The 23134-nt window shown below is 43.6% G+C and overlaps 2 protein-coding genes and 3 long non-coding RNA genes across 6 annotated transcripts in view; 4 read left to right on the forward strand and 1 right to left on the reverse strand.

Moving 5' to 3' along the window:
* Nucleotides 1-23134, reverse strand: part of LOC135912382 (protein 5NUC-like) — a 916167-nt gene that overhangs the window by 798862 nt on the left and 94171 nt on the right. The gene's annotated exons all lie outside the window — the stretch shown is intronic.
* On the forward strand, nucleotides 364-1478 carry LOC135912380 (uncharacterized). Its single transcript, XM_065444825.2, has 7 exons — nucleotides 364-421; nucleotides 649-690; nucleotides 862-903; nucleotides 1005-1037; nucleotides 1123-1161; nucleotides 1257-1289; nucleotides 1396-1478. The coding sequence occupies exons 1-7, from the start codon at nucleotides 364-366 to the stop codon at nucleotides 1476-1478; spliced, it is 330 nt and encodes a 109-aa protein (XP_065300897.2).
* LOC139060362 (uncharacterized) lies at nucleotides 1648-3204 on the forward strand. Its single transcript, XR_011514753.1, has 4 exons — nucleotides 1648-1694; nucleotides 1851-1892; nucleotides 1974-2006; nucleotides 3160-3204. It is a non-coding gene; the product is annotated as an uncharacterized lncRNA (long non-coding RNA).
* LOC135912386 (uncharacterized) lies at nucleotides 5905-6239 on the forward strand. Its single transcript, XR_010567643.2, has 3 exons — nucleotides 5905-5998; nucleotides 6065-6130; nucleotides 6199-6239. It is a non-coding gene; the product is annotated as an uncharacterized lncRNA (long non-coding RNA).
* Nucleotides 8705-10114, forward strand: LOC135912378 (uncharacterized). The gene is made up of 3 exons (XR_010567639.2): nucleotides 8705-8768; nucleotides 8837-8897; nucleotides 10013-10114. It is a non-coding gene; the product is annotated as an uncharacterized lncRNA (long non-coding RNA).

Consider the following 23134-nt stretch of genomic DNA (forward strand, 5'->3'; position numbering starts at 1 on the left):
TGGATTGCAGCTTCCAGACAAAGGCTTACTGAAACAGCTTCTGAAAGTAAGACTTTTGTCTTTACGTAAGCACTATAGCACCGCTGAATTTTGCTCCTGGGTACTTATTAAATTTCTGTTTTGCAGAAACCGAGCAGGCAGACTTATCTGTGCAGACAGCTCATCTATGTAAGATTTTCTCTTCTAGTAAGCAGCTATGTGCCATTGCTGCGTGTGCTCATTTAATTTGTTTTCCCTTTTCTAGCCTCAGTGGAAGAACAAAGAGGTTTGTAGTGGATATGCGTTGTTGCGTTTTATGTATGTATGAACAGTGCTGAAACTAATCTGGCTAAGCAAGGCTGCTGTATCAAACATTTAGTGAAAATGTACTTGTCTTTTACAGAGAGTGAAAATGACACCTTAAGCGAATCACAAGCCCCAGGTAAATATTGTTGCAAGTTGTCTTCTTACACGCAGTCAACACTGCAGTAAGATAATTTGATTTCATATTACCTTTGTTGCTTACTCATTGCACTTGGTTTAGTAAATATATAGTGCATGTCATGAAATACTGATTTGGTCATGCATGAATATACTAGGACCATTTGACGAGTAGAGCTTGTTTAGAGTTGTCGTACTGAGTCATTTGTGCTTTCTTTTTTGTGACAGGCAGCCAGCAAGCTCAATGTGCTGTGCAGTCATTTCAGTCAGGTAAGTTTCATTCATAACAGTATAAAACCAGGTGATGTCATATTTTAATATATTTTCTGCTTTTTTTGCACTGGGAGTTGCAGGTCCCGATTACTACATGCATGCATAGTTATAGAGCAAGTGCCTAGAAGAGCTGCATATTCTTGTGGGAAATTGCTCGTTTCCTTTTAGCACACCAGCCTAGGGCATCATTTCTGCAGCCACGTCGTGAAAGTAAGTTTCCTTGCTGGCACCCTCGGCAGTCGGCTTGCTGAGTAATGTTTTGGCATATATGCATATAATTTTCCTAATTTTTTCCACTGTATTTGCTCAAGGCCCATTACAGTGGTCCATCTCCAGTGCCCAAGGTGCGTTTTGCTATTGACTGTGTTCCATAACTCAACAAGTGTGATCAAGGAGAGACCCGTTAAGATATCGCGCTTCTTTTTATAGGAGGCTGGCGGAGAGCACCAGCTTCACAGTCTCGTTCAGGTGAAATTCATCTCTCACTGCAGTTTTACTGCTTTTTGCTTGTGACTGCTTTTTTTGAAGACACTGCCATACTTGTAAATTTTAACTTTCTGCAGACTCACCACTTTGTATGGCACCAAGCTCCCAAGGTTTGTTATGGAGAGCAAAACTCAATTCCACACATGCATGATTACCGCTGCATAGAGCTAGTAATTAAGCAGATAATGTTTTGAGGATTCTGTGGGTTTTTCACAGGAAGCCTTCCAGGAATACCATTCCCAGAGTTGCATTTAGGTAAATTTAATTTGAAAATTGAAACCTATGTGAGTAGCAGTTGAATGATGGACAATCGCACATTACTCTGCTTTTTCTGCAGACTCTCCACGATGGATTGCACAACATTCACAAGGTGAATTGTGGGGGGTACACTTTTTGAGCTCATATATGCATACAAAATGTCATTACGGCCAGTTACTAAAAAAAAACAATTTTGCTTTGCTTTCTTGCAGAAAGTTGTCTAGGAGTACAAGTACCAGCCGTACAGACATATCCTGGTAAGTTTCCTGGGATTTTCAGCTTGTCGTATTTCATTCATAACATTTCATTCGTTACTTTTCTGAATCTTGCAATATTCATGGATTCCTTGCTGCTTTATATATGTGCACTAACTGATGCCATTGTATTTCTTGGAATTGTTCTTGCTTGTTCAGGAACTGGACATGCAGAATTCGCCACGCAGTCTTGTCACCTAGGTAATATTTACGATGACCCGTCTATTAGTATTTAGAATGCTACTATGAATGTGGAAAACGTTTCCTCTACATTTTTTGCAGAACTGCCATGGTGGCCTGCTTCTAGTTCTCAAGGCAAGTTGTATTATTTGTCACATCTTGGTACATGAACACGATTGGTTATAATGCCAACAATTAAAATACAGCTGTATTGCTGAGTGGTCATCTGGTTTGCTTGTTTTTCTAGGCAGCCACTGTCCAGCGTTAGTGTCACAATTGCATCACCAAGGTTCATTTGTCAAAACTAACCTCAACAGAGTGCACAGCCTCATTTTGTACATATTGCGAATGTACGAAATTACATTTTGCATGACATTTTACTCACAAGGTGTTTGTATAATGCTGAGGATTGATGGTTGTTGCAGCTTTGTGCTGGTGTACTTGAAAAAATCCAGTTAGCTCGGTAATGTAGAATGAGTGTTGCTAGAATTGTGCATTATTACTGCAGAAACTATATGGTCTGCAGATGCCAACTTTGAATTTCATGTCCAGGTATGTGTCTCCTTCACTTATGTGCTGCTGTAGACAACCACGCTTTCTTTTTAGAGGAGCTACTCTTCTTTGCTAGTGTTGTATTCCTTCCTACTGGTAGCAGCTTTTATTCTTGTCCTAAGAGAACCACTCAAAAGAAATGTAACCTTTCTTTGTTCTACAAAGTTAGTGCATCTAGAATCATGGAACAACATAAGTGCTAGCTTGAAGCGGCGAAGTGTCCATGTGTGGGCCAATGTGCCCACACTGTTTTTGGAGAAACGGAAGTGTTAGTGTGGGGTGTAATGCATGAGGAGAGTTGGAAATGCAGGGGTAATTTGTAGCATTGTAGGAAATTTGTTTTATCAATCATTTCACAAGTGTAGCTGTTTGGGCAAAGAGTGGGTAATGCACTGCTTGGTGTAAGAAGTGCAAAGGAAATAATGAAATGATGAAAAAGGTAGAGACTGGGACCAATAGGGCGGTATGTGTCCCTGTTCTTTTGCCTCTTGTTCTCGTTTGATGTAACCACAACAAATCCTACATTGAATTGGGGAGTGTTGCATAGAGATTATGGAGATTATCTGGTGCTCAAGAGGTTTCAGAGGATGTTAGTTATACTCGGAGCTTTGCTGTAAATGCAATTGATTCTTCATGGCTGCTAGTCTCTAGACCTTTTTTGTACAAGTGCAGTTTCCAGGTATTCACCGAGTGATTTTGCGGTTTAAGAAAGTGTGTAAAATGTTTTGTTTTACAGGTGAAGCACCCAGCCATTCTCAGAGTGGTTTCTCCGTTCAAGAAGGTGTGTACAATGAACTTGATTATTGCACCTACCTGCCTTTGTACGATTTTAATTAATGTTTAATCTCACACTGGACTGCAGAACAGTTAGAACATAGCCACAAAAGTTTGTAAGATAGTGCAAAGTTGTCTGCTGTATAAATTTTACAAAAGACATCTTAAATCCTTGTACATTTGTTTCCAATCTGCAGAACAAACTGACCAAAGTCTGTTGGCTTCAATCAGGAAGGAGAGCTCATGTAAGCACATTTTGGTAAATTTTATTTTGCATATAGTTTGCTCATCAACAAAGGTATTACACAGGTATTGCAGTTAAGGAATTTAGTTATAACAATTGATTTGGTAAATGAGAAATTTAATATTTCCCACCTTTTTACATGCTAATAAATGTATCACAGCTCACGTGAATGCATATATCTGCATGCCACATACAGCCTTTTCTGTGCATGTGTTCAATACACTGTTCGAGTTTTCCGTTTTCCAATTAGGTAATTTATGTTCATTTATTAAGATGTTGCCAGAATCTGTTTAATCCCATCCATAAAAAAGCCTTTGTGGTAGTGGAATACAGTTTCTTATATTGGACTGAGAAATGTGCTTACATTACTGCATTTGCAAGCCATTATAGGTAGTATTTTTGTCTGCACATTTCATCTTCACATTTCAGCCGCTACTCGGAGCATTTTAAAAGACATGGCTGTCTTAAAAACTCAAAATGAGGCCATTTTGAACCTCTTAGGTAGTAACCGTGAGTGCGAGATGGATGAGCAGCCTGTACAGACATACCCGCTAAGGACAGTTGATGAAATTGACCATCTGGAACGTAACTTGAAAAGCTCCAGCAGCACGCGCAGGCAACTGGTAAATAATATTCAGCAACTTGGTTTTATAAGTATAATTATTTTGCTGTTCTTCGACAGTGCAAAGTCCTAGGTCACATTGGCGGCAACACAGTGCGCTCAACAACAGCAAACATCTTGAAATATTTACTTCACGATTCCGTCGCTGTCATGTACAGTCTCCATGGGCAAAAAGGAAAAAGAGCCTTGGGTGAGACGGAGTTGTGCCGCATAATTCTGGGTAAGCGGTGTGCAAGTGTCAGCAAGTTACTGTAATAAGTCGCATGCTAGATTTACAGCATTGGCTTGCTTTAAGTGCACATCGAGTCCTAATGTGTAATTTTGTGATCTGTAAACTGCAACAAAACATTAAAAAATTGTTTTGCCATATGCAAGCTCAGTTTAAACGCATTGAGGAGGTCAAATCTGGCAGTGGCCTGCTGGCTATGGCATTCAACTGAACGCATTGTCAAATGCTTGAATACCAACCATATATCTGCAGCCCTCCACCACAGTATTTCATTATGTGGCATGAGCTGTGGTATGTAAAAAAATGGCTGTGGCTTAGGTAAGGCTAAGCCCAGGATGCGAAGCATACTAGCCTTTATTTTAGTTGTTGAACCACTGTTTAGCCTGGTGAACTGCTGTTGCTTGGCTATATTTGGTTCGGCTAGACGAAGAAACAACTCATGCATTACTTCTTCGCCTTCAAGAGTGGAACGCGACAGCGTTCCCGTCGACCCGCCAAGGGGTGTCAGACAATGGGCTACAGGGCAGCGACTACGCGCCCCGCATTGGACGCGGTGAGCGTCGAGCAAAGCAGCGTTCGGCGCGGCAACGAAATGTGCGCCTGAGCAAGAGACGCACGCCTTAGAAACAGCGCGTTTCTAAGGCAACACCGCATTCACTAGAGGCGCTTTTGTACCGCTTTGAAGCGTTGTACTCGTGGCTCAGTGGTAGCGTCTCCGTCCCACACTCCGGAGACCCTGGTTCGATTCCCACCCAGCCCGTCTTGCAAGAGTTGAGACAAAGCCACTTCTCCTCTGTCGTGACGTCACGGTGTCACGTGATTTCATGGTCACCGCCGCGCCTGAGGAGCTGGGTTGAGCCCTCGTAATATGCTTCGCATAAAAAAATTGGCAATTAGATAACTAGCAATGTTTTCAGAACGTTAGCTCAGTCACTTAATATACAAAAGATGGTTAATTGGAGACCTGTGTGGTTTTGTTGAATGCCCATTGTATAACTTATTGCCTTTTACAGAGTCTGTACGAAAAAATGCAGCAACAGCATCTGCTTCAGACGCAGAGATCCGTACAGGCATGATGGGATGGCTAAAGAATGCGCAAGCCCGTCTTGATGCAGCCATGAAGCGGTAATCTGATCATTATTCAAAATAATTTACATGTCTTAACTTAATTTAGGCTTGTCCATTGCAGATTATTTCTATATGTGCTGGCCCAAGGGCACTCATGCTGATTTTCACCTCGAGGACATTCTTGAAATATAGGCTGATATACAGACATGAAAAATAAACGCAATAATCTACAGTACAGTTTATAAATATGCCTTCATATTCATTTCAGTTCTGAAGTTTATGCAATAATTACAATTTGTTTCATGACGCATCTTTCGTGTATCCAGAGCCGATATATGTTCAATAGTATTTGAAGATTTGTGCAGTTAAAAATTATTCTGCCTAACTACACGGAAAATAAACATAGGTTGCAACTTTACAGACTGCTGAGCATTTCTTAAGTGTGAAGCAGGTCCTGAATTATAATTTTCGCATTCTTGTAACCCATATATCCTTATCAAGGTCTGTATCTTGCTATAAATTAGTTTTTTTACCTTGCTGTAGAGCACATGTTTAACCGGACCAATAAATAAACAGTTAAATGGTGGCAAAGTAGCCACATTTTTCAAGCAGTTGTGTGCTCACCAATCAAACCTAAGGTAAACATATAGAAGCATGCTAGGATTGACTGTTTTTTTTAATGTCTTCTTTTAATTTTGATGCAGCTGTTACGTTTACTCATTCACGACACCACAAGGCCTGCTGGTTGCCATTGTTTATGTCTAGTCGAGGTAAGCCGCATGGTTCCAAGCCAGAGCTTGACTGTTTTGTGGACTGACTACTTTCAATTTCTACGCAGCTCTTATGTTTACTCTCACGGAACCACAAGGCGTGCTGGCTGCAGTTGTTTCTTTCTAGTCTAGGTAAGCCGCATGGCTCCAAGCCAGAGCTTGACTGTTTTGTGGACTGACTACTTTTAATTTCTATGCAGCTCTTATGTTTACTCTCACGGAACCACAAGGCGTGCTGGCTGCAGTTGTTTTTCTCTAGTCTAGGTAAGCCGCATGGTTCCAAGCCAGAGCTTGACTGTTTTGTGGACTGACTACTTTTAATTTCTACGCAGCTCTTATGATTACTCTCACGGAACCACGAGGTGTGCTGGCTGCAGTTGTTATTGTCTAGTCTAGGTAAGCTGCATGGTTCCAAGCCAGAGCTTGACTGTATTGTGGACTGAATACTTTTTATTTCTATGCAGCTCTTATGTTTACTCTCACGGAACTACAAAGCGTGCTGGCCGCAGTTGTTTTTGTCTAGTCTAGGTAAGCCGCATGGTTCCAAGCCAGAGCTTGACTGTTTTGTGGAGTGACTACTTTGAATTTCTACGCAGCTCTTATGTTTACTCTCACGGACCCACAAGGCGTCCTGGCTGCAGTTGTTTCTGTCTAGTCTAGGTAAGCTGCATGGTTCCAAGCCAGAGCTTGACTGTATTGTGGACTGACTACTTTTAATTTCTATGCAGCTCTTATGTTTACTCTCACGGAACTACAAAGCGTGCTGGCTGCAGTTGTTTTTGTCTAGTCTAGGTAAGCTGCATGGTTCCAAGCCAGAGCTTGACTGTATTGTGGACTGACTACTTTTAATTTCTATGCAGATCTTATGTTTACTCTCACGGAACCACGACGAGTGCTGGCTGCAGTTGTTTTTGTCTAGTCGAGGTAAGCCGCATGGTTCCAAGCCAGAGCTTGACTGTATTGTGGACTGACTACTTTTAATTTCTACGCAGCTCTTATGGTTACTCTCACGGAACTACAAAGCGTGCTGGCTGCAGTTGTTTTTGTCTAGTCTAGGTAAGCCGCATGGTTCCAAGCCAGAGCTTGACTGTATTGTGGACTGACTACTTTTAATTTCTACGCAGCTCTTATGGTTACTCTCATGGAACTACAAAGCGTGCTGGCTGCAGTTGTTTTTGTCTAGTCTAGGTAAGCCGCATGGTTCCAAGCCAGAGCTTGACTGTATTGTGGACTGACTACTTTTAATTTCTACGCAGCTCTTATGGTTACTCTCACGGAACTACAAAGCGTGCTGGCTGCAGTTGTTTTTGTCTAGTCTAGGTAAGCCGCATGGTTCCAAGCCAGAGCTTGACTGTTTTGTGGACTGACTACTTTGAATTTCTACGCAGCTCTTATGTTCACTCTCACGGAACCACAGGGCGTCCTGGCTGCAGTTGTTTCTGTCTAGTCTAGGTAAGCCGCATGGCTCCAAGGCACAGCTTGACTGTTTTGTGGACTGACTACTTTGAATTTCTACGCAGCTCTTACGTTTACTCTCACGGAACCACAAGGCGTGCTGGCTGCAGTTGTTTTTGTCTAGTCTAGGTAAGCTGCATGGTTCCAAGCCAGAGCTTGACTGTATTGTGGACTGACTACTTTTAATTTCTATGCAGCTCTTATGTTTACTCTCACGGAACCACGACGAGTGCTGGCTGCAGTTGTTTTTGTCTAGTCGAGGTAAGCAGCATGGTTCCAAGCCAGAACTTGACTGTTTTGTGGACTGACTACTTTTAATTTCTATGCAGCTCTTATGTTTACTCTCACGGAACCACGAGGCGTGCTGGCTGCAGTTGTTATTGTCTAGTCGAGGTAAGCCGCATGGTTCCAAGCCAGAGCTTGACTGTATTGTGGACTGACTACTTTTAATTTCTACGCAGCTTTTATGGTTACTCTCACGGAACTACAAAGCGTGCTGGCTGCAGTTGTTTTTGTCTAGTCTAGGTAAGCCGCATGGTTCCAAGCCAGAGCTTGACTGTATTGTGGACTGACTACTTTTAATTTCTACGCAGCTCCTATGGTTACTCTCACGGAACTACAAAGCGTGCTGGCTGCAGTTGTTTTTGTCTAGTCTAGGTAAGCCGCATGGTTCCAAGCCAGAGCTTGACTGTTTTGTGGACTGACTACTTTTAATTTCTATGCAGCTCTTATGTTTACTGTCACGGAACCACGAGGCGTGCAGGCTGCAGTTGTTTTTGTCTAGTCGAGGTAAGCCACATGGTTCCAAGCCAGAGCTTGACTGTATTGTGGACTGACTACTTTTAATTTCTATGCAGCTCTTACGTTTACTGTCACGGAACCACGAGGCGTGCAGGCTGCAGTTGTTTTTGTCTAGTCGAGGTAAGCCACATGGTTCCAAGCCAGAGCTTGACTGTATTGTGGACTGACTACTTTTAATTTCTACGCAGCTCTTACGTTTACTGTCACGGAACCACGAGGCGTGCAGGCTGCAGTTGTTTTTGTCTAGTCGAGGTAAGCCACATGGTTCCAAGCTAGAGCTTGACTGTATTGTTGACTGATAACTTTTAATTTCTACGCAGCTCTTCCGTTTACTCTCACGGAACCTAGGCGTGCTGGCTGCAGTTGTTTTTGTCTAGTCGAGGTAAGCTGCATGGTTCCAAGCCAGAGCTTGCCTGTTTTGTGGACTGACTACTTTTAATTTCTACGCAGCTGTTCTGTTTACTCTCACGGAACCACGAGGTGTGCTAGCTGCAGTTTTTGTCTAATCAAGGTAACTCGCATGGTTCCAAGCTTCACATCTTGTTGCATTCTTAAAAGCAGCCCTGAAACACTTCTTGAACACAGTGAGAAAACAATGCTGCTTTTGTAGAGGCTGCTGTGGGCATATGAACTGAATATTACTGCACTACATGAAGCAGGCAATTTACAATCACATGTCAAACACAGCGAAAAATTGCTTCCTCTCGCTTTTGCAATGTTGCCACATTGAAAGCAGCCGGCCCACCAATGCTATTGGCTGATTTCGTGATCACAAGAGTATTCTCGGTAATTTATAATACCTAATTTGAGGTAAATAAATGAAAAATGTCTGCACGCTCAAAAAGAGAATAGTAATTTCATCTTTGCACTGGGCATAGCTGCATCGTCTGCGTGTGGCCTCTGACATGGCAGCAACGTGCTGCATAGTGTAGTCCATCACAGGCCAGAACAGGGTGCTACGACGCTCAACTGTTGACCTTTGCTGTGCTCTCTTGGCTTCTCCACTATGTAGCTTCAAGTGCACTAGCAGACACGAAAATAGTAAGTCTGGTATTGGTGTGATTACTCTGCTTATAGTTGCAGTATTCGAAAAATGTTTATGGCACGTGATGACGTTTTCTCATAGTAAGGCCATTCTATGTTTAGTTAGAAAAGTGTTTCCGGGCCCCTTTGGAAAGAGTGGTCTTATTACATGTGGTACAATACCGCAATAATAATTGTAAGAGACACTTGAAAGGAGCAATTGCTCGCCTTGATTGCCAGGCTTGAGTATGCCTGTTGCTTTAACTTATACAAGCCACCGTCACCACTGAAATGAAAGTAACTGTTCTAACAGATATGTTTGCAAACCATCACCACTGCTAATTACGTACTGCAAGTCTGTGTGTGGATTAAACCATTTGCCAGTGTAATTGCACTCTACCATTGCTTTTTCATGATATATCCGAAAAATAGTGCCGAACATCATCGTGTAGCATAGGATTTTGAGAAGCAGTTGCTTAAAATTATGAAGTAAATGTCACCAAAGCAAAACAACGGTACATATATTTCTATTTGAAATACCGAATAGCACATTTGTATTGTAAATAATTTGTGGCTTGTTTCTTTTTCACTGCTGTATTGCAGCGCAAACCTACATGTGAGGCCTGCAGCAGGGCAAACATCTGTGGGCACGCAGTGGTATCCAAGAGGGAAGGGTCCATTGCTGTGGATTCTGCAGCTACATCATCACTTTATGTGGTCTATAGTATCTATATTCTATAGTATCTTTAAATTATGCAAGGTCTGCATGTCCTTTATTTTGTTAGTCAATAAAGCCGCTTTGTCATAAGACCAGGTGGTCATTTTTTGCTGCATGTTGTGCACATTTGCTTTGGATGAGCGATTGCACAAAAATCCCATTTATTACATATGTTCCAAAATTTTATGCAGGTTATTATAAACAATGTAATGCTTAAATTTATTTTTCAGCTCTATATATTAACATGCCGTGCCATAATTTTGCTTTTTACCATGCCAATGTATGATAAACATTTACAAATGCTCCTGTAAGTACACCTATAAAAGCCTGCGTATTGTTTCCGAATTATAACAAAATTCTGGCAACGTCTAATTAAATTCTAATTTTGTTCTTGTCAAGATGTTTATAAAAGCCTGCATATATAATGCTTCCGAAGCCACTACTACACAATCCTGGTAACGTCTAATACAGTTCTTGAAGTTGTTCTAGTCGAGATGTTTATTAGCCAACTTTTAGCGTAACGTTAGCAGGGCTTACTGAAGTACCTGTACACGTCCTCGGCTAGAAAAGTCTTGACCAGGACAGCTATTAGACTTTTGAATTAGCCGTTCAAGACATCTTTTAGACATCAAATAGCTGCTTCCATGTTTCGTGGGTTGGGGTCACACTTACCAAACATGCTTAGAACCGGCTATGACCCTCTAGAAAAGAGGTGTACGCTTTATGACAAGGTCACAATACACTGCGCATTCACTATGCTAAAGCCTAGACGTCCTCGAACGGTTGGGAAAGCAGCGCTTAAAAAGTTACAGTAACATTTCACTTCGCGAACGCGGGTGACGCGCAAACGTACGGCTGCACACGAAGCTGTCGGCCCTGCGTGCACCTAGAATTTCTGCATCGCACATCGCCTTCAAGAGAGGGCGATACGTCGACGCCGCCAGTGTGGAACGCCGCCCTCGCCGAGCACTCTCGATCGCTGCACGCCGTCGAGGCGCTGGCGTGAGCGTCAGCAGCAGCAGCGAGCAAACTGCTTCAACACAAAATCAGCGGCCAAAGAACGTGCGCCTAGACTCTCCCGCACATCACTTTCAATAAGCAATTTTAGGTTTCGGTACATAGAAGTGCTACGTACGTGGATATCTAGTGGGAACGATTCGATGCCGCAACCTGAGCATGAGGTCGCGGTATCAAATCCCGGCCGCGGCGGCCGCATTTCGATGGGGGCGAAATGCGAAGACACCTGTGTACGTAGATTTAGGTGCACGTTAAAAAATCCCAGGTGGTCGAAATTTCCGGAGTCCTTCAATACGGCGTGCCTCATATTGAGAAAGCGGTTTTGGCACGTTAAACCCCATAATTTAATTTAACGATATGCGCATGCATCGAACTTAGGGAGCGCCTTCGCGCCTCGCATACGCAAGCAAAATCTGCGCCTTTGCTATGTGCGCCCCACGTACATGAATGGCTATGCGAGTTACCAGGAAAAGAACGCCACAGGAGCTACCATGGACGCGCAGTTCGCAAGGTGTGAGGATCGTGCGCTGGTTCTAATTCCGAGTCGGCCTCAATAAACATGGAGAGACTAGTCTTCATGTCTACCGGCAGAGGGTGCCAGGGGACATGCTGAAGCAACGATCCCTGCATATACACGTATCAGACACTACAGTGAAAAAGAACACTACAGTGCAGTAGAACGGACAGTTCCATTCATCTCTTCCTTCGACAGTGAAATAAAGGGCTTGCTAATTCAATGGTCTCCCGCTTCAGTGATGAACAAAGTTTCTGCGTTTTCGCGCTCTACTTTGTCCTTCCCTGTCCTTATGCCCCAACCACTGGCACGCGCTGGAAAGCTTCGGCGCGCGCCGAAGGGTCAAATGCGTCAACCCGTCGGTAGGGAACTCGGCGAAGCGGAACGTCGCGCAGCGATTATGTCTGCTGCCAATGCTAGAAGTTTGCCGACGCACGGCGAAGCTGCGCCGGCGTGCACCAATGAGAGGCTGCGACGCCTCGCAGGCGTCAACCAATCGGAGGCTGCGGAGCCTCTGGCTGCTAGAGCTGTAATGGCCGACCGTGCGAAGGCGCCCGGCACCAACGATCGTCCGAGTTTTTTGGATGCACGACGGGCGCGACTGTGTTCCTGATAGACAGTGTTGTCATAGTAGGCCGACAACGACACGACCGACCGACCGACGACCGTGGGTTCTGGCCGTGCGACGTGGATCCGACGCCGACTAATCCAACCTGCCCACTGGGTTCCGCCGGGCTCGGTACGATCGTCTGCTAAAACAGCCAATCGAAACACGATTGCCGCAACGTCTGTGCTTGTTGTACGTGCATTTTGTTGTGCTCAAAACGAATGGAAACACGTTTGCGAGCTCCGAAGTCTGGATAATCAACACTCGCCTATCGCCGATGTTGTTTACGTTACGCGTAGGCCTAGCGCGTCCATCGAGTGCGTAACTGGCGAGGGAACGAACTCCCCTGAGAAATCTGTCGAAGGAAATGAATTTTCAGGTCCGTTTGGTGCTGTAGTGATTTAAAATATGGCACTCTTGACTTCGTGTGTCCTGTGATGTGGTGAATGAACCGTTTGGAAGTAGGGTTGGTCAACCGCGGCGTGTTTCGTGTGGTGTCGGTTGACTCAAGTTTAACGGGCAAGCTCTGTGCTCTTTCCAGTGGTAAAGATAACTTCCGAAAGCGAAATACACTAGTAGCCGAACTATTGGAAGTACTTACATAATCAACCGTGCCGCCTGTTTCAGCTGACACTGCGCTCTTCTATTCGGCATGTGAATCCAGTTCAGTACAAGTTCACTGTACTCATTCACTCACTTCTTTCTAGTGCGTCCGTCTTTTGGGTTAGTTGGGCATAAATCGCTCGTGTAGGAATCAAGAACACTGACGTACTGAAGCATACGTGACAACGCAGTCATGTTTGAGTCAGTGTGTCGTTATAGTTGAGCACTGCAAAAAGAAATTATCTGTTTCCAACGTGTGCCCTGTGTGCAGTGCATAGCAAGACCTGCATCATGCAAGACCTATGCATGTAGCAGCGTATACAACGATTGCTTCAATGCCCGCTTCAGAAGCAGCAAGTAACGAGTCAATGAAACTGTAATTGATTTTTTATCTCACTTTTTGCGTATGGAAAGTGTAGATGGTGTGAGTGCATTGTGGGGAAGGTGAAAAGGTGTCTTCAGTGTTTTGTGCAGTCAGTATGCTTAAACTGCTGGAATGCCTTCAGCCTCTACTAAAATGTTTCTTGCTGCGATACTATAAATTGTAGTCAGGACAAAGATGTACTCAAAACCAAGTTACTAATGCATCTGCGCAGAATGTGCTTGATTAACAAGTTAACGCTTCCACAACAACAATATGCCGATGCACAGCATATGAGCTTACAATAAATACATTCCGTAAAGGTGAACGACTGGGCGTACAATATCAAACTTTGTAGTAGCACCGTAAAAAGTGCTGCCATGCGTATCAGCCACAACGGAACTGCTGCACGTCCAACCTTCTTCCTTAGAGGCGCTTCTATACAGACTGTTCGGGCCCTTCCCATTCTGGGTGTAGCATTTAGCTGTTCTCTCAACTTTTCCGCATATGTCACCAGCACTGTATGTAAGCACCGGCCCTTTCTTGGGTTTGTGTCCCGTGTCTCCCTTCCATGATGACCTAAGGTTTTCCGAGCATTCTACAGTTCTATCATTCTGTCACGACTTGAGTACAGCTCATCAGTATAGTTCCCGTACCAAACTCGCGACGCTAACAAACTGAAGCTTGTACAGCGCCGGACAATACGCACCCTTTACTCCCGTCTTTTCGGTTGTCACAAGCTCATGCCAGCCTTCGAGGATTGCCTCAAACCCCTCAAGTAGCACACCCTGCAATACCAACGCAACATTGCACTAGTCTATACTGCAGGGTGTTTGACGTCTCTCTGGACAGCACTAATCTTTCTTCAGTTCGTCTGAACAAGTGGTCAGCACAGCCTGAGCCCTCATCACGCCTGTATGGCCCGACACCACAACTCCATGATTATATCTGGCATCCAGAGCTTTCTCTGCACCCCCCTGGCGATTTGGATTCTCCTTCCTTGGAACCAGACTTCATTCGCACTCCTGTGTGTTGTGCACCTGTTAAATGTGTGGGTGTGTGCCGTGCTGTGTTATTGAGCAAGTGTGTGTGCACGTGGATGGGAAGGAAGTGTCTTCTGCATCCTGCAAATTCCTGCTTTATATGGCTGGTTATCAGATGCATACAGGCATCAGCCTTCTTTGTAGTCTAGTGTGGCAAGTTACCACTAAGTATATTATTATTATTATTATTATTATTATTATTATTATTATTATTATTATTAGAATCATCATTTTGACCACATTGATTGTGTTGAAGCCAGTGTGACACATGATTCAAAATATTTCTGGAGCTTTGTGGGCTCTCTCTTCTAAAAGGAGTGCCAAAGATGTACGTCTTATTCATGAAAATAGTGGTGTTGTCTTGAACACTGCTGATGCCTTTGCAGAATATTTCTGCTTCCTATATGGTGTAAAATATGCTTCAAGTAACCTTCCTTCTCAGTCTGGCGCAGTGTATGCTAACAGTCAATGAAAACCTAGTTTCCATGTATATGAACTGCCTTAAACTTTGCTTTAAACTTTCCCTTTCTTGTGGTGTTGATGGTATTTCCTCCACAGAGCTTGACCCTTTGAGACACTGTCTACACAATTAGGCACAGCAGGAGCGTGCATCAATAGCAAAAGCACTGATGAAAGTAATAGTATTTAAAATTTGTTTCATACATCTTGAAACACTTATTATTGGAACTGTGCTGCAATCTTGAATGATGTGCAGAATGTTTTAACAAAATGAATGGGAAGGTAGACGGCTGGGTGTTGTTACTCTTTATCAGTATGTTGTATGTAGTGGCTTCACTTCTTTCATTGTTTTTTACAATGTCGTGCACCAGGCATAATTGTCAAGTGGCTGGATAAGTGCTTTTCAAGCTTTTCAAAACACGAAATAGTACATGTTTTCATACTTCGTGTTCCTGTAGCCAGTTTTCGCATGGAGTCGAAATCTTGTAAACTTGACAAAACTCGCTAAACAATTGAAAATTCCTAATATTTGCTGCAGCTGTACACTTTCTACGATTCTGAGGATGCAAGAGATGTGGTGAAAGCAACTTTTCAATCAACGGGATAAAGTGGTGTCTGAAAGGGTTAAGACGTATGGAAGCATACTTGTTCCTCGTTCTCACAAGCATCTTTAATAATTCCCTAAAGTCTAGTACCTTTTCTAGCACTTGGAAGGTAGCATAAACATTGCCCATGCACAAATCAGGTGTTATATTTGCAGTTACTAACTGCCGACCTATATCTATCCTCTTCAGTGCGTCAGGTGTTTGAATCAGTATGGGATTCCTCGCTTTCTGTAAGTGCTAAGAGCATTTTAATAAATGAACAGCATGACTTTGTGTGCCGACATTTCAGACTTTCAGACTATTTCAGACTGTCAACAGTGTTCACTACTGCATCGACTTCCAAAAAGACATTTTTTCACTCTCAAACTGGTGCAGAAGCAGTAAGTACTCTTAAATGCTTCCAACACTATGGCATTAAGTTATATGCACAAAACGCACCATGTGAAATTTTGATACACCCTACGTGATGCTCCACTCCTTAGGGTCGATGAAATGAAAGATCTTGGTGTGTACTTCGACAAAATGCTTCGCTTCTCTTCACATAGATAATTAAACAATATGCCCTTCACGCTCTTGGAATTGCATGCCGTATATTGCATGATTTCCACTCACCTGTTGTGTTTCTGAAATTCTGCTGTGTGCCTCAAACTACTACAGTATGCCTATGTAGGGGGGGGGGGCTGCAATGAGCAAATCTAATTCTGACCTCATTGAACGCATCTAGAATAAATTGATGTCTACCTTCAAGCACCACTTTTGCCATTCTGGCAACCACAGTTGAACCTTCTCAAATATACTTCAACTCGCACCTCTAGATTCAAGTCTTAATTAATCGCACCTTTTGTTCCTGTATAAGGTGGTCCATGACATTATAAATTCCTTAAAGCTTCTTGATCATATGCATTTGTTTGTGCCGCAACAGTATACCAGGTAGCAATCCACATTCGGTACCTGGGCTTGTTACAAGATTGTGCTAATAAGACTCGACTCCAAAACATACTTCAGAGTTCATTTCCTGTGTTTTGTGTATCTGTAGTTAACCACGTAGGATTAACTCCCTTTTACTTTTCCGCGTTTCCCCCTTTTCCCTATTTGTTTCTCTATCTTCCATTTTTTTTGTCTACGACATTCATGTTTTCTCTACATTTTGTCTCGCATAGTGCTCGTTAAGTGCACCAGTAGAAAGGCTCTCTAGCTGTTCCTGCGCACTACAATAAAAAGTTGAATGATTGAATAATATCTTAGTATAAAATTGTGCCTTTTAAGTATGTACTAGTATACTATTTTAGTGCAGCAGCTTTCGTGCAATTAAAAAAAGGGCATGAAATAAGAAGAGAGAGAGAAAATGGTAAATGAAAGGTAGGGAGGTTAACCAGGACTGAGCCAGGTTGGCTACCCTACACTGGGGAAAGGGAAAGGGGGACGGAAACATTAAAAGAAGAGAAAGTCCACTGGGGATATCAGTCGGTCACTCAGTCTGGATCCCAGACGCTGACTCAATCCGGCATCTTTCAAATATCGCAGCAGCGCTTTTGTGGCCTTTTGTAGCTTTGATATGCGAGGCCATGGTCCCAAGATCGTGTTCAAGGTGAACGGCTTTCCATCTAGCTGATTGAGAGCTCTGCAGAGGTCTTGCCTTTCATCTTCAAAAGATGGACAGTAGCACTGTAGGTGCTTTATGGTTTCCTCGACACCGCAGGCATTGCGTTCGGTGCTATCAGCCATTCCAATCAAAAATGCATGTGCACTGGTGAATGCGACGCCCAAGCGTAAGCAGCACAGCACTGTTTCCTCACTTGGCGGAAGGCCTGGTAACAGCCGCAGTTGCATAGAGGGATCGAGGGAATGCAATCGATGTTGAGTGAATTTAGGTGTGTGCCACTTTTCCAATGTCAAAAGAGTGCGCTAGCTTGCCTAAGTGTTGGGCTGCGTCGGTCCGCGATAAAGGTACAGAAACAAGGGTTGCTCCTTCGTGGGCTTCCCTAGCAGCTTCGTCAGCGAGGTCGTTGCCGGAGATACCGCAATGACCAGGCAGCCACTGAAAGATGACGTCTTGTCCTTTCATGATCATGTGATGGTGCATTTCTCGTATCTCTGACACAAGTTGTTCACATGACCCGCGACGAAGAGATGACAGAAGACATTGTAAGGCTACGTTTGAATCGCAGAATATTGCCCACCGATTAGACGGTTGGTTATTAATATAATCAACGGCACCTTGGAGGGCAACAAGCTCCGAACCGGTCGATGTTGTCAAGTGAGAAATCTTGTATTGGATGCTTAGTGATCGTGATGGTATAACCACTGCGCTGGTGGAGCTGGTCTGAGTGGAAGAACCATCCGTATATATGTGGACTCGATCAAAGTAGAAAGTGTGCAAACAATCCAGAGCTGCTTGCTTCAAGGCCAAGGTAGGCAGGACGGTCTTCTTTCTTATCCCTGGAACCGTAAGACGCATTTGAGGTTGTTTTAAATACCACAAAGCTGAGATTGAATGTGCTGAGGGTGTGAAGCCCGATGGTAAGGAGGCACGACGGATACTGACCTGGTTGGAGAAGGACGCCATTGGTCGTCGTTCTGGCATGAATTAAGAAAGTGCAATAATATGCTATGTGTCTGATCATATGCATTGTGATATTAATTTCTTCTGAGTTTTAATAATGGCTGGCTACTGTATGCAGTGTTGTGCAATAAAACAATATGCCACAGCAATTATTGTGTGCCTCGCAGATCAAATTGAATATATCTTTCTCAGTCAGAACATCATAACAGGCTGAAAACAATAAATTGCAATTTTTATTTCTGTGGTGACCAAGTGTATAAATTGTGAAAATAACCTGTTTATATATTTCTTATACTATGGAAATGAGCTGCTCTCATACATTCGAATAAGTGCTTGAATAGTACGACTTGGGAAAGGGCAACGAAAGACTCCTATTAAAACCCTCTAATCCTCAAGCTTGTATTATCTGACGGTATGTCATTTCATTAATGTAAAGAAAGGCAAACTTGATATGTGGAACCAGTTACAATAGAACATGGCTCTTACACTGTGAAAATGTTTTGTAGCAATACACTCAATGTGAAGGCCTCCGGTGTTGATGCATCAAAACAACCTAGAATAATAGAGGTGCTCCATGGGCTAGATTTGGCAGAATCAAGAATTGGGGGGAGACAAGATACGAATTACATACATTTTAGCTATTCTAGTTTTTTTTTATGAGTGCTACAGGTGTTTCAATTTTGTTTTGCTGATTTTCTCAGAACCCGCTTTTTCACGTTTCTCTCATGCACCAACAAGCATAATTATATTGACACGGATGCTTCATCTGTATCCGGTTACCGTATTTCACCGGCTAAAAAATGTTAAACGATATCGCTCGGTGCAGGATGCGCCTGAACGTATCGGAAGTTTCGCGAATGTTATCGATGGTTCTGTCTGTTGTCGACGAACCTTGCTAATCTGATTGCATACGCGACACGAATAGTGTTGTTTCTGGAAGGCGCGCGGGCACCAGCGAATAGGCTGTGACTTTCTACGACTGACGTATGCAAACCGACGCGCTTGACCCACAGATGAGATTTTCTACGATTGCCGACATTGCTCGCCGCCATCGTTGCGATTGAGCCGGCACTAGTTATTTACCGTCACTACTACGTAGCAATATTTCCAACACACATTTTTTTCAGTTATACATTGCACGCCTTATTCTTACATAGTGCGCTGTGCAATAAGCTACGAAAAAATGAAATGGTACAACAGTCTTTGATATATGGCATCGTCGTGCAGGTGTTTGCAAAGCGATCTTGCAGACAGACGACGCGCGAGCGCTGATGTCGATATTGTGTACACTATTGTTACTTCAAAAATAAAAACGAACTGTTGCGGCAGGTGTATATTCATTATTCAAACGTGTTTTTATATCTAAAAGCACATACAGATCATTAACTTATTGTTTCAAGCTTAGTTTACAGCAGGCTGTGTTAGGCCGGACTTTGACGGTTGAATACGGAATAGTCCAGCAACAGTGCGCCGCAGCCGAGGAGCGAGCTTCGGCGCGCGTCGGAGCTTGCCTCCAGTGGTTGCGCGCCCTTTCCCTCCAGCCGACGCGAAGCGACGCGTTCGCTTGCCAGCGCGCGCCGAAGCTTTCGGCGGGTGCCAGTGGTTGGGGCATCTCGTAAGGCGATGCACACCAGGGTCGTCACCACTTGGCAGTGGCGACGACCCTGGTGTGCATCGCCTTACGCCTGCTATTTCCTTTGGTGTAGACGAATCCTTGGATGGTTTCTAAGCTGAATCCTGCGGAGACGTTAATGGCCTTTAGATAAAACTAAAAGAGGCTATAATGCATTGCGAAAATGATTTCATACCTGCAAAGTTCAATAGAACTGAGCGCAAAACATCGTGGATGACGCGGAGCATAATTCACCTAAAACGAAAACTAAAAGACGTTGAAGAAAAAGGATAAATTCTGCGGAGATAATAGAGCTCGCATGCAAATTGAAAGTAGAAATAAAAGCTGCAGAGGACGATTTCTTTTCAAATAAGATAACAAATTTTTTAAGGAATCAACCCCAAAAGTTTTGGCGCTACTTGTCGAAGCTAGAAGGCGTGAGTAGTAAAATAGAAGTGGCACGTTTGGTCATAGAAAACATGCGCGTTGTAGCAAATACATTCAACACCTATTTCCAATCCGTTTTCACGCGCTGGCCAATCTCGAGTGCGCCCGTGGCAGCCGCTTACACCCGGATGGGCGGAGTTGTGATAACAGAGTAGGGCATTTTAAGCTTGTTTTTGGAAATAGACACCAAAAAGGCGCCAGGGCCCGACAATCTATCAAATATATTTTTGAAACGATACGCGCAGCAGCTGTCCCCCTTTTTGCAGATTATGATTGGGGATTACATTGGCACACAGCCAATCCTTGGCAAGAGAGGCTGTACTCAGCGATTTAGAAAATATAAATAAGGCAATAAATTACACGTGGAAACATATAGACCAATATCGCTAACAAGCTGCTGCTGTAAAAAAATGGAACACATAGTAGGTAAAGCCGTCATGACATACTTAGAAGAAAATAACGTATTATATCCTAAGCAACACGGTTTTAGAATAGGCTTGTCAACTTTAACACAATGCTTAGAAATAACACAGACTTCGCATCGGTAATTAACTCCAAATTCCAAGCTGATGCTATTTTTATTGATTTTTCGAAGGCTTATGATCGCGTCCTGCACTCTAATCTAATCGAGAAAATAAAGTATATCGGAATTGAACACAATATAGTAGAATGGATAGCAGCCTATCTGTCAAACCGAACTCAATATGTTAGCATAAATAATTATGACTCGGACCAACCCGATGTTTATTCAGGGGTACCACAGGGGTTCGTATTGGGGCCATTATTATTTCTCATATACGTTAACGACATCGCTGATTGTGCAGAAAATGAAGTGAAATTGCGGCTCTTCGCCGATGACTTGGTAATTTATACAAGCGTGCAAGGAATCGAGGACTAGCTTAGACTAAATACTACACTAAGCAATATAGCCCGCTGGTGTGACATGTGGGGAATGGAAATTAATCTTAAGAAAACACAGTATATGATTATAACTCATAGAAAGCCGATCTTTAGGTTCAATTATACATTAATGGGCAACGATTTATTACAACCTGACACAGTAAAATATTTTAGGCATAACCTTTACAAGCGCGTTAAAATCTAATACCCATATCCATAATACATGTACAAAGGCCTTCCGAACACTCGGTTTCTTACGAAGAAAATGAACTGCAGCGCTATCCTATGTGAAACTAACAGCATATAAAACTTTAGTAAGGCCAAATCTTGAGTATGGTAGCGTAGTGTGGAACCCGCACCAGGAAGGTCTCTCCCAGAAATTAGAAAGTATTCAAAATAAAGCGTTGCGATTTATATGCCATAAGTATGCTCGACACGAAAGCGTGAGTGCTTTTAGAAGCCAGGCAGCCCTGCCTACCCTAGTTAGTCGGCGTTGCGTGGCTTTCATGAAATTTCTTTGTATGCTATGTAATGACAACATTCATATATATAAGCAAGATTACGTGCAGCCACCACACCAACACTCCAATAGAACCTGTTATAATAAACACATCAGGCAGTATCCGACACATTGCGACACGTTTAGATATTAATATTTCCCATGGGCAATCGAAATCTGGAATTTGTGGTCAAATGAAATTGTACAATCAGATTCTGTGGATGGCATTGTCGCAAAATTGGAGCCATATTTTGGTTGTTTATGAAGGTATTTGAGTGCATAGTTTAAAGGTAATGCATTAGTTGAGTTATTGGACACTGTAGGGGTTGAAGTACAGACTTCGGGATGAAAACAAACTTGGGAGGATTTATTTTACATTATATACAGAGAGGTGAGATTCGAGTAACAGTCGTACAGTCATTACGGGCCGGCAGCAACTCGGACGCTGCGGCCCGCGGCAAGAAGTTCGAGAGAGGTGAATCAGGGAATGCTCTAGGAATCTCTGGAATGCTCCTTTTAAACCCTTCGAGGACTGGAAGTCGTGTCATGTTCGGCCAATGGGAGAGTCCGCTCAGATGACGCCATTTTCGGCCAATGGTAGGCGCCCGTGCGGCGGTGTCATACCCGGCGAAGAGAGTCGCCGCTTGGTCCCCCTGCGGTCTTGCTTTGCTGACTTACAACTCGCCTTCAAAATAGCCAGGTTGGGGCGACGGCGGACCAAGGCGGGCAGGGTGCCTTACTTTCACGGTGCCTTACTTCTCCCTGCGGTCTTGCCTCGCTGGCTTGCAACGCGTCGGCACAATGGGTGTATGGGGGCTACGCTGCCAGGCCTTCCCGGTACATCACAGCCGTCTTGCTTCGGGACCCACTTTCCTTGCAACAGTGCCGGGCTATCCCCTCGTTTTCTGGATGATCCAAGCATTGAATAGCTCCACCGGCGGCGTACGAACTTGTTTGCACGTGAACTTGTGGCCTTCAACTTGTTTGCTCGGGCACTCCTCTGTAATGTGCTTTCCGTGTTTGCTGCGCTTCTCAATTAGCTGTGCTGCGATTCGATGTGGTCGGGGGAACTCGAAGTAGGCACAGGAAACAGCCCCATATGTAACAACACTAGTACACGTGTGATTGCATACTTCTTTATGATTTCAAATGTAAATATTGCAATGTGCTGAATAGTTGTGTTTTATAGATCCACGATAACTACAAGAATGTTATACGACTAATATTGCAATTGTTTTGAGCACCTTTTGTTATTCTTTGATTCATGAGAAACAAAGAAAGCGTCTTGTGTTGAATACCAGTGCTGTTGTATGGCAGTTTTCTTTTGCTTTCTATATTTTTTCTTTTTTTCCTGTTTTTCTCATGCCTATGTGTATTTTTACAATCCCCTCCCTCTTTGGGCCTGTGCAAAGGCCTACAGTATTGTTGAATAAATAATACTAGATGGTGATGTCACCGGCGTACAGCGCATGCTGAACACCATCGACACCTGCCAGCTGTGCCGGTACGTGTGTCATGCCAATGCTAAGAGAAGCGGGGACAACACAGCGCCTTGTGGTGTGCCCCGTGTTCCCATCTCAAACGGGCCGTACTCGGTCTCTTGTAGGCGTATATAGGCCAAACGGTCCACTAAGAAATGTTTGATATAGCTGAATGTATGAGCGCCCCAGTTGGTCTCGCTAAGAAGCTTTAGTATGACAGCGTGCTCAACATTGTCAAAGGCACCCTTGAGATCGAGTGCCAGGACTATCTTTTCGTTACGTGGGGATTCTGTAGG

The sequence above is a fragment of the Dermacentor albipictus genome, chromosome 5, assembly GCF_038994185.2.
Source record: "Dermacentor albipictus isolate Rhodes 1998 colony chromosome 5, USDA_Dalb.pri_finalv2, whole genome shotgun sequence".
NCBI classification, from domain to species: Eukaryota; Metazoa; Arthropoda; class Arachnida; order Ixodida; family Ixodidae; genus Dermacentor; species Dermacentor albipictus.

Coding starts and splice junctions, on each gene's coding strand:
- LOC135912380 (XM_065444825.2), top strand. CDS start 364: ATGTACTTGTCTTTTACAGAGAGTGAAAATGACACCTTAAGCGAATCA. Junction 1,038..1,122: donor GTCCATCTCCAGTGCCCAAG/GTGCGTTTTGCT, acceptor TTCTTTTTATAG/GAGGCTGGCGGAGAGCACCA. Junction 1,162..1,256: donor AGCTTCACAGTCTCGTTCAG/GTGAAATTCATC, acceptor AACTTTCTGCAG/ACTCACCACTTTGTATGGCA.